Source organism: Lissotriton vulgaris, chromosome 7 (assembly GCF_964263255.1).
Source record: "Lissotriton vulgaris chromosome 7, aLisVul1.2, whole genome shotgun sequence".
Classification (NCBI taxonomy): Eukaryota; Metazoa; Chordata; class Amphibia; order Caudata; family Salamandridae; genus Lissotriton; species Lissotriton vulgaris.
In genome coordinates, this window is record NC_141695.1 from 794,969,713 (window position 1) to 794,981,747 (window position 12,035).

General features: G+C 45.0%; 1 protein-coding gene across 1 annotated transcript in view; it reads right to left on the bottom strand.

The window, feature by feature from the left end:
- Positions 1-12,035, bottom strand: part of CCDC40 (coiled-coil domain 40 molecular ruler complex subunit) — a 762,745-nt gene that overhangs the window by 59,350 nt on the left and 691,360 nt on the right. Inside the window, exon 19 of the mRNA XM_086931053.1 lies at positions 10,855-11,043. Coding sequence (XP_086787179.1) covers positions 10,855-11,043 — 189 coding nt within the window. The remainder of the gene's footprint in view (positions 1-10,854; positions 11,044-12,035) is intronic.

The following is a 12,035-nucleotide window of genomic DNA, read 5'->3' on the forward strand; positions in this document are numbered from 1 at the left end:
GTGTGTTAAGGTTTATATGAGATGCGTTTCAGGCAAAGAATGCTCAGGTTATGCTACATCAATATGAGCTGGCGTTTTTGGGGGACCACAATTGTACAAAGGGACACATTTGTGTGGAAGATTTTAGACACAGGGTTAGCTTACTGTCAAAGTTTCCCATCTGAACACATTGACATCTATATTCTTCTAAAACTTGTGAAGTATGTTACTGGACTGGTAGTTCATTTCAAGAGAGAGATGACAGGACAGCCTGTGCGAGGCGAAGCATCCAGGTAAGGATCGTAATATGAATAAAACAATGGAGTGGCAAAATATGGACAGGTAGACTGCCACAACAAATCAAATACATTGGCAGTAAAAATTGACTAATACATGGAATGCCTAAAGGCTCTTACTGACCCTAATATTTAGTGTAAGTAATAGGGTCTTTAGGCATTCCATATAGGACATGTACATATAGAGACTTTGCATACCCCTTATTCACTCCTGGTAATTGGCCATCTAGAAAATAAATAAATCATCTTACTGACCATTCTGATACCTCTGTCATTTCTCTTAGTAGCTTGAACATGATGTTATGGAGCCAGATCACCCCATCTAAAAGGGTGAATGATGGGCGATTAGTCCATCAGCCGGACCCCTGTAGGCCTACAGTGTCTGCTGGACATCACCTTGCGATACTCGTAAACCAACATACTTAGTATCAATCAAGAAAAAAAAAAGTTATGTGCGTTAACACCCACAAAATAAAAATAACTGGTACTTGGCATCGCGGAAGCTGGAGGCCGTACTAGATTACAAATATTTGGGGGTTATCATCGATAACAATCAAGGCAACTACAAACCCCAATGCGAGACCATAAAAAATAAGGAATAATGACAGCAGTGGCATTAAGGAATCTAAAAAACAAGATCGCTGGCCCGAGCTTCTTTCCTCTAACAAGGGTGATCAAGGCAAAATGATATCATCCATCACCTATGGTAGTAAAGTTATGAGAGGGAGGGATGCCGGCACACTAGACAGCACTATAGAGAAAGCAACCCTATACGGGATCTACATCTCCTGCATAAATGAGGCCAGAATTCGGCTACATAGAGAGCTGGCACGCAATGGCACATTCATCAAAAGCTGGCACAAAACCAGAAGAGGAGAACCAGAAACGTTAAACGCCCTTCTGTGGAAAGGACTACAAGCCAATGAGGCCTGCCCTGACAGAATTTACTTGGAGGTCGCTCTTAACCAGCTGGGGCTATGGTACCTATGGGAACAACCAGGGACTCACACAAGTTTTAAAAAAGTAGTAAACAACATAGTCAAGAAATAATCCCTCTTGCAAGACAAAGCCTCCTTGGCAGAGCACGCACACGGCTGGCTCACCATACAATCTTACACCAAACCCTCGCTCCAAGCATATCTTCACACCAGTTTCTCCCAAAAAAGAAAAGAGAAGTTCTTGAGAGTTCGTCTAGGGCTGCTGCTCTTTGCAAACCACCTGTCGCCATGGCTACACCCTCCGGTGCCAGAAATTTGTCGACTCTGTGGGAATGGAGAAGAGAATATAGTGCACCTTATCACCATATGCCGGGAGCTATTACAGGAGCGCCGGACCTTCTTGAAACCGCTATTCAATAAGAAACATATACGGTCCTGCAGGCAAGTGGTGCTGGCAAGGTTCCTCTGCGACGACGTCCAACTGAGATGTCGTCTGGTAAAATGTTTAGCAGCCACGGAGGCCCACATCAATAAACTGAAAAAGGTCTAATTAGACAACTTTGTTCCAGATACAATGCGAACCTACCACCGTGACCCTCACTGAGAAGGACTATTCCTGCACCCTCACTTTATCAAGATCTCCAGCACCGGCATCTTGCACACAACTTGCACCTTGAAAGGACCAAGTAACCAGGAGGGGCTGAGGGGCCTGCTAGCAAGTCTGCCCCTACTGCTGAACTCGGATCAGGGTCTTAAAGTCGCGGAGGCATCAGGAATGAACCTGCAAAAAAGCTAGTAGGGCTCAGCTGCCTCCCGGGCACCCCCGCCTTTGGTACAATCAGTTTGTGGTATCCTTTTAATGGTCTCTTGGAATGTATCTGTTCTCCTGCTTTATCGTCTTACTGGTTTTAAACTATTGCTGAATTGAAATGATGAAGAAGATAGTTCAAGAAAAATATCAATGGGGAATGGATCCCTTGTACCTGTGTAACCAGGTTTAGTGGTTCTGTTTTGTCTTATTGTTTTATATAACAAACCCTCATTCACGTACATAGGTCGATAGGCAGTATATTTTGGTTCTCCGCCTTACTTGAAACGTGACAGCATCATCATCTGGTTCTCTTTGTATGCTTCCTCCACCTGGAGGGAACTACTGGTTATTTCAGGAGTGATACGTTACGAAAATGTGAAAGTGCTCAAGTGAGGTGAGTTTAAAAAGAAAGAAGACATCTTGCTACCAAAACTGTCATTGTATTCTGTTTGGAGCAGAGGAAAAAATATAAAAACAGTGTTGTGCATGTGTGGACAGGTTACTAGTCCTTCGCACTCATTTGGTCAACAAGTTTCAGCCCCTTCAAGTGCTCTAAAGGTCGGGGGGCCTTCTTCAGGACCTTAAACGGGTAAAAATGGGTGTTGTCCCAGTTTTAATTGGTCGCAGGTCAATAAGTACCTAGAGCTACATACAAAAAGAAGAAATAACAAGAAAGAGATCACTGTGTTCATAGTGTTATAAGACACTCATGGTGATGCAAGCTGATCCTACAATAAAATACCTATATGCTGTAAAATATTAGGAAAGCCATGCTGATTGCCTTACTTACTTGACCAAGCATTAAAGAACATACAGTGCACTCTCACTCACATTGATGGCCTTAAAGTTGTTTGTGGCTCCTCCGGGTGAGCCCTCCAGCCGTCTTTCACTACACAAACCACTAGGACACAATCCCAAACTAGGGCGCTCACCCTCATGACGTGGAACGTTAATGGACTTGGGAGAAAAATAAAGAGAGGAGTGTTGCTACAGTATCTCAAGCGTCATGCTCCTGACTTGGTGCTGCTTCAAGAGACACACCTGATGGGCAACACCTGCCGGGCACTCCATCGAGGGGGTTACAACCTATTGGTTCATGCTGGTTTCACTTCTGGCTCCAGAGGCACTGGCATTCTTGTCAAGAAAAACCTTCCACTTACCTGTACGAAGACATGGGCTGACCCCCTTGGTCGCTTTGCTGTGGTCGAGCCACCGGGGAAGGGCGTCACCTGAACGTTGTCTCGGCCTACATCCCACCAGCGCTGGGGAAAGACGCGGTGATGGCCCTAGAAAGACTTCTGTTGGATCTCCCCCAGGGTACACTAGTTATTGGTGGTGACTTTAACATGGCGATGGACGATACGATAGATAGGCATCCCCAGCGCAACTCCAATAGGCAGGGTGTCGGACCTTCTGGACTTTACTCAGGCAATAGGTCTCGAGGACCTATGGCGGACGTTTCACCTGGACACCTCTTATTTCACCCACTATTCCAATGCACACAATAGTATGTCCTGCATTAATTATATTTTCTGTCCCACGGCGGACGTTGGTTTCTTTCGCAACCCAAAGGGACTTCCTCGGGGTATCTCAGACCATTCTCCGCTCAATGTCGAGCTTACCTATCACCGGCGGGTAACCAGGGGACACATAGTAATCAATCCGAGGCTCCTGAAAATCCCTGACATTAAAGACAGCCTGCTTGAACAGACCGAATATTATTTTGCTGAAAACCTCGGTTCGGTCTAATCTGCTGTCACGATCTGGGAAGCATATAAAGCTGTTATCAAGGGGAGGGCGCTGGCTCTTAAGTCTGGATATCAACACAAACAAAACGAGCTATTGCTTCAGATCGAAGCCGATTTGCTCCGCCTGGAGTCAGACCTCAATGCTAACCCATCTGATGAGGCGACTGCCCATCTCAGACTTAAACAACGTGAATACAAGACATTGGCCTTGGAAAATACTCAAGCTAAACTGTTGCAAACTCGCCACCGAGTCTATGAACTGGGGGATAGGGCAGGTAAAATGCTTGCTTGGATAGACGACGCGAACAGGGCTCCAGATGGGTTCGCTGCAGATCCATCCCGATGCCTCACATGTTACTGACCCGCAGGATATAGCTGAGGCCTTTGCAGACCAATTAGAACAGGTCTACTCCTCTAGGGTATATTACTCGGCAGACGAATCCCCACTCTTTCTGGAGGAAATGCATTTACCCACTCTTTCTGACTCGGATAGGGACGAGTTGGACCCAGATCTCACAGTTGAGGAGATTGGGAACGCTCTTTTTGCTATAAATTCGGGCAAGGCTATGGGACCTAATGGCGTCCCCATTGAATTCCTTAAGGGGACGGCATGGCCCAGGAGGTAATTCCTCATTTGAAGGCTATGTTTGAGGAAAGCCTTGATTGAGGCTGTCTGCCACTAGATCAACGATTGGCCTCAACAGCTGTAATCCACAAACCTAACAAATCGCCCACTGACTGCAGCTCCTATAGGATGATTTCTCTTATAAACGCTGAGGTCAAGGTTCTGGCCAAACTCCTGGCTACCAGACTCCTTACAGTCTTCCCCTTCCTAGTTCATGGCGACCAATCGAGATTCCTTCCAGGCCGAAATACGGCCATAAACCTCCGCAGACTACACAACGTTCTTGGTAGGCAGCCCTACCTACAAGAGGATGCCGCAATTCTGTTCCTTGATGCCACCCTAGCATTCGATTCCATACAGTGGTCCTACCTTTTTGAGGTCCTGAGACGCTTTGGTTTCGGCCCTATTTTCATTCAGTGGGTCCGATTGCTTTACACTGATTTGTTGGGCCAGGTGCGAGTCAACGCCCACACCTCGAGACAATTTCAGCTGCATAGAGGGACCAGGCAGGGCTGTCCCCTCTCCCCCCTTTTGTTTGCACTTACCTTAAGAACCTTAGCCCACTGGATCCGGTCTGATGCCTCCATCAAGGGGCTTCGATGGAACGACGACACGATTGACAAAATCTCCTTATATGCGGATGATATCCTTGTTTATATTTCTTCTCCCAGATCCTCCATTAATAGTTTATTGCATGTCATCACTAATTTTGGTAAATATTCTGTTTTTTCAATCAATTGGTCCAAATCGGTTTTGTATTGTCTGCATGGCCCTCCACCCGCTCTTCCAAGGGGGTTTTCATTTGCCATAGCCAAGGACGGGCTCAAGTATCTTGGCATCTTTGCTACTCCGGATCCCAAACTCTTCTACGAACGTAACCTGAAAGGCCCATTACAGAGACTTCATTGTGACGTATCTCACTGGCGTGCACTACCTTTATCCCTCCCAGGCAGAGGGGTCCTTTTTAAAATGTTAGCACTCCCGCGCTTTTTATATGTCCTTCAAAATTGCCCATTCCCAATTTCTGATTCCTATTTCCGTGCGCTGGAAGGAGATCTACGGCTCCTCTTATGGGATGGTAAGGTGCCTCAAATTGCCCTTCATAAACTTACTCAGGGATGGTACGATGGGGGCATCGCCCTGCCAAATATGCGCCTCTATTATTGGGGCTCCCAACTGGTGGCCACCAACTCTTGGATTCATGGGTCGCTTGCAAACCCGGCTTTTCACTTAGAACGCTACCAGACAGGACGAGAAGGGTACCTGGGTGCCTTGTATGGTAAATTCCCCCGGAGTCGCTACGTAGGCCCCATGTCACAAACAATAGCTATCTGGCACTGGGCTACCAAGAGCCTGGGATGGTCTGACGTATTTACTAAGGCTACCCCGCTCTAGGCCTAGAAAAAGCTGGGCTCCCTTTGCCATCATAAAGGGTTTGATAAATGGGACATGATCGGCATCTCCACTTTGGGTGACTTGATCCACAAGAGGAAACTACTGACTTTTACTGACCTCCAACAGCGACAAGCTCTTGCCCAGAGCGAGGCCTTCAGATACCTCCAAATTACGCATGCCGTCCTCACGAACGTGTCCGACATTTCCTCCCTTCCAGAGGCCTCACCTCTTGAGGATAGGTTACTTTCGGAACCTCTCCAGACAAAGGCGATATCTTGCACATACAGTAAATTATGCAACAATTTGCCAGACTCCTTCCAGTCCCTACGAGACAAGTGGCAGGGTGACGTGGGACACCTGGAAGATGACGAATGGAGATCGGCACTGATGTCCCCTAGAAAAACGGCGATCAATTACCATTTCAGATTGATTCAACTGAAAGTCCTACACAGAGCCTATATGTCCGCTCCTCTCCTGGCCAGAATAGGTAGGCGCCCGGACGATATGTGTCTCTGTGGCTGCGGCCTCACTGGCTCCTTTTATCATGTTCTGTGGGAATGCCCTATAATTCAACAGCTCTGGGACAGGGCTGCCCGCAAAATGACAGAGGCAGTAGGGAAACCCATCCCTCTTCCCCTAAAGAAGGGATCCTTAACATTTGGGGTGCCACAGACCTCACGGAGGTGGAGCTCCAGTGGGTGGCCTTGGGTTTTCTACTGGTAAAATGTGCAGTGGCAATGCAATGGGGTGCCCCCCAGAGGCCTCTACTGCCGGGATGGGTGGCTGAAATGGATAGATGCATGCTGGCTGAAAAATCTGTATTTAAGATCAGGGGATGCCCCAAGAAATGGGACAAAAAGTGGGGACACTGGAATGTATATAGAGGTGAGATCTGTACTTCCCCCACTGTGGATATGGCTACGGATAAGGCTGGACCTAGACGATGTAATGATCCTTGATGTATTATTCTTTCTGTATTGCCCATTATGTCTGATTCTGTATTGCATGGAATGATTATTGGATGATGACGCTCCTCTTTGTTTTTCAATAAAATATTAAATTTAAAAAAAACATACAGCGGTCTAAATGTTTGAATAGTTATTCCCGCTGAGTACACGCATCAGCTTTGTTCACACTTATTGAGGTCCCAACTGTGGACAAATTTGCAAATTTATAAAAACGAAAATAAGAACTAGGCACAAGAGAGAAAAAAGATCAGGCTGTCGTTAAGACCTTTACAACTTTGACTATGAAAAGCCATTTTCACGCAAAGTCGCATGATAATTGGTAAGAAGTATTGCCATTTTCTCATTTGCTTATTCCTGTTGATATGTTCAAGTTGAACCCAACACATTTTTTTTTTAAACAAAAGTTTTTAACAGAAGTTTTATTGTAGGATCAGCTTGCATCACCATGAGTGTCTTATAACACTATGAACACAGTGATATCTCTCTTTGTTGTTGTTTCTTATTTTTGTATGTAGCTCTAGGTACTTATCGACCTACGACCAATTAAAACAGGGGCAACACCCGTTTTTACCCGTTCAAGGTCCTGAAGAAGGCCCCCCGACCCTTAGGGCACTCGAAGGGGCCGGAACATGTTGACCAAATGAGTGCGAAGGACTAGTAACCTGTCCACACACGTACAACACGGTTTTATTATTTTTTCCTCTGCTCCAAACGGAATAAAATTACAGTTTAGGCCTTCTTTCTTTTTAAACTCACCTCCCTTGAGCACTTTCACATTTTCGTCACTGATCACTACTGAAATAACCAGTGGTTCCCTCCAGGTGGAGGAAGCATACAAGGAGAACCCGATGATGATGTTGTCACGTTTGTAAGTAAGGCGGAGAACCAAGATATACCGCCTATCGACCTATGTACGTGAATGAGGGTTTTTGTATATAAAAAATAAGACGGAACAGAACCACTAACCCTGATTACATAGGTACAAGTAATCCATTCCCCATTGATATTTTTGTGATTACGAGGAAGCTGAATGGATCACAGCTCCTTCTACCTCCCCCCCCATTGATTTTTTGAAGATAGTTCAAGGCCACGAGGCGGACCAATCCCAGATGCCTCGTACCCATTTATTAAGCCGCTCTTGCACTCAGCACTTTTTCTGGTACACATGCACATTGCTGCCGGCTGTTCAACCCAGACTGTTGCTAAGCACCAGAATAAGTGGCTGAATAGCCAGGCCATGCTGCTTATCATAGGCCTGCAAGATATAACATGGAATAAACTATGATGGAAATTACCATTTCTTGAAGTTTGATTACAATTCTTCAGAACGTTTCTACGTCCAATTGGTCGTGCCCAGAGAGACGGCACTTATCTCAAGTGTCGCAGACTGTTTCTTGATTACCACACCTTATCGGGGAGTGATATCTCAGGTGCACACCACAACTTATCAACACACTAGCAACTGCGGAGTGCGTAACCTCAACCCTTTCTTGCAGTAACCAATATACTCAGTTAGTTAAAAACTGTAAGTTAATTATGGTCTTTTCTGATTATAAATTAGGACCCTTTGATTGATGTTATCAGGGAGCATGACCATCTACTTGCTTACCCTAAGAGAGTCAAACGGACTCTAATAATGGATCCAAGCAGCGGAAAAGAAAAACAAGCATTGGCATAGCAACAGTTGATGTTGTTGCACCAAGGATATTGTGCTGCATAACTAAATACTTATACGGTCCCAAAAGCGAGACCTATTGGCTATGCCAATGCTTGGTGTAAAGTTGGACTTACAGGCATTTCAGACTGTTTCCCATCTGACCTCTGACCTTTCTCCTGGTACTGCCAGCAGGAGCAGCGCTAGGTTTCCACAGAGCCACCACAAATCCCTCAGGAGGCTTTTTAAAAGGCTCTGTAGCCAGTATCTTTGGGATATAAAAGCAGCATGTTCCTGGGCAATGCCTGTAAGCTCGCAACGCTAGTCCTTTAGTGCCAAGCTTGTTTTGCCACCTCTGCTAAGAAAGCTTCCTTGATCGATAACAGTAATAAGCCACCCTCGTGCTTTGCCCGCGGCTCCTCTACCACCGGATGCTGGCATGTCTGCAAGGGCACAGCTTGAGTGGCAACAGGTCGATTTATTACGTTTGACATAAATAAGTGAATAAGTGATTGCTGAGCATGTTTGTTTTCAATAGAAGGCGTAAAAACATATGCAAACCAACTATTGCAAGAGAATGATCGAAATACTACTTTGGAGTGATGTCAGATCCCACAATTTCTATTCGTAAACTTATTGGTAATAATAGGTCGGTTTGACAGAGAAAGAGATCTAGAGCCAGACCTTAAAAATGTGTTGTGTATTCCACCAGTACAGCCATCCACGGCTGATGCTTATTTAAGTCGCCAAAAGAAGCTGGGGCTCCCGAACGCATGGTAGCTATGGTAACTAAGCTTTGCACTATAGCTGCTGACAAGTAGCTAGGGGTTTCTAAATTCTGAAGAGTAGACACAGGCAACATGTACTTTTTTTTTACCATAATTGTGTCTCCGACATGTTTAGAGGTAACATCGCAACGTTTGAAATGCTAACCAGTGTGTCTGACACTTTTATTGGTGACGAAATCTGCTGTGGCTACCATATGCTTACGCGAGTAACTGACGTCTGGGCGCCAATTACAGCAGCCACGACTTCCAGGCACTTATGAGAGTTGCTGAGAGTTCTCCATGCTAAAGAGCGTAACTGTGGCTTCCAAGCATTAACAAGGGGCGACAGTGTTTCCGGATGAATTGGGAGAAGTGGGCACTTCCGGAATTGCTTTAACACCTTGGCTGCTGTGACTTTTCCCCTCCTGTGCTGAGGTTGTATGAATAGTATAGTTTCATGACGAGCTCAGCTCGTCATAAGCACAGCTCAACCGTGCCTCATGACGAGCTGAGCTCGTCATGAGCAGCGAAGGGGTTAAGGCAGCATTTAAGTTTTTTCAAAAAACATCCATTCAGAACTATTGTTTAGCAGCAGAGTGAGAGTGATGAGGCTTGCGCCCTTAGCCTGTGCTGATGGTGGGGCTTTTTTTCGTTGTGCTTCAGCGCCAGACTCAGCGAGTTACTGATAGGTCTGATGGAACAACATTGGGAAACATTTAGGCAATGCAGCCCTGAATGTTCGCTTGACAGTAATGTATCTCTGCGTCTGACAAACAGTAATGCATTCCTGGCAACATCTTGACTCAACAAGCGCTGAAAGACAAGCACGGTCCAGCCGCAGCAAAAGTTAAAGTGACGCGCAGCGTTTATCTTACGGGAACAAGCAACTGCGGGCGCGATAATTGAAAACGGATGGCACTGCTGTTCGCTCCCGCAAGGTAAGCGGCGTGCACGAGGGCTCATTGGAAACAGTGCAGTACATGCACGAGTTTCCAAAAAGTACGTAGTGATTCCAAAAGTTCACTCCAAAGCAGCACTTTCGCGCCGCGCAGGCGAGGCCTAAAAACTGGTTTCTGTGTAGAAAAACACACTGCATTTCACAGGAGTACTTTGGGGATTTATAACTGCCGTGATAATGACACCGTTAAAAATAGTGCTGTGACCTGGCAGTAAACAGGGGTTCTCATAATAACTGAACTTGGGGGGCGTACCCATGAAGAAGAACCAATCATCCTCTGTGCTACCTATTCAGTGTCCTGGACGCTGAGGACAGATGCACCCTCCCCATTTCCACCCTCATGGCTGCCTAGGTGCTGGTGATAGAGATAGCCCTAGATTCTTACCTAAAGTGTACACCCATGGAGGGAACCAAATCTTCCTCTATTCGTCCAACAGTCAGTATCTCCCAGGAAGGTTACAGGAGGTGCTCCTCTACTCACTTAATATTGGATGGTAGGTGCCATGACCAAGAACATAAAGGGGTCAGCCCTTGACATCAGTAACCTCGAGGGATACAAAGACACCAGCAGGGACAGAGAAGGAAAAGCCCTTATCATCACAATTTCCAGTTAAAAGGAAGGCCCAATATGTAGTTCTGCTAGTCATGGGCACGAAACGCCCTCACGGCCTCAACTTTACCCTCTATCAAGATTAATACATCCTCTGCTCCTTACCTTGTAAATTTCCTTGATCTTTTTTCGTAGCTCTTGCATCTTAAGGTGGAAGTTGCTGGCTGTGAGTTGCTTTTTATCCTTTTTGCCTTGGTTCTGGGCTCGGACTACAATGGTCTCTCTACGAGCAATGACAGCCTCCATGTCCCGGATCATCTTCTCCTGCTGCTTCAAAAGCTGACCATACCTGACCTGCATCACGGGGCAGGAATCGATGACGAAGGAGGGGAGGAGCCAGAAGAGAACGTGGATGTGGGAGAGACAGCAAATGAGGGGGAGAAAATAAGTAGATCCATTTAGTTTGTAGTACTGTTTATCTATTGAGATATTTGGTTATTCTGTATCATGAATATGGCTACTTTGAGTTGTGATACATAAGATATACTTCTTCAGGGTGGAAAGCCTCCATTTGTTTACACGCTTAGTATATTTCATCTTTATCAAGAGAAGGGTTGACAATTACTTTATAAAGCTTGGTTTGGCTGATAGGCATGAATGGTAGGATCTATGACAGTGAGAGGTACATATCATAACAGAACGCCAGTTCTTACTGCACAGGTTCTTACATCGGGAGTCATTAGATCGTGGTCATTACAACAAGAATGCCTTTATATCACATGGTTTTACATCTAAATGACCTTATTCACATTCTTAGGAGGCATTATTTTTAACCCATTATGAATCTATCCATCTATCTATCTATCTATCTATCTATCTATCTATCTATCTATGTATCTATACATCTATCCATCGATCCATCCATCTATCTATCTATCTATCTATTAAATAAATACATATATGTATGCATGTATATATGCCTATCTATATATGGGTATATATAAAAAAACGTATTAACACAATTATTAATGCAAAAATGTATACTTTCTAAATATTTCTTTATTTTCTAAAAACATTTCTATCAATTTAATTAATGTAATTAATTTAAATGTACTCATTTTAATTAATATTTATTCATTTTACATCACCCAACCCTATACATTCAAATTCCCTCATTACTCCTTTACAATAACCAGCAGTGAATGCAAACAATTGGTTACTACCCCTCCTTACTACCACAATACATGAACCTACCTTGAACCCTAAATACCTTTTCCTACCCCTTTCCCCCCAAAAACTCACCCCTAAAAACCAGTAGTACCCTTATAGTCTACACAACCGTCCTT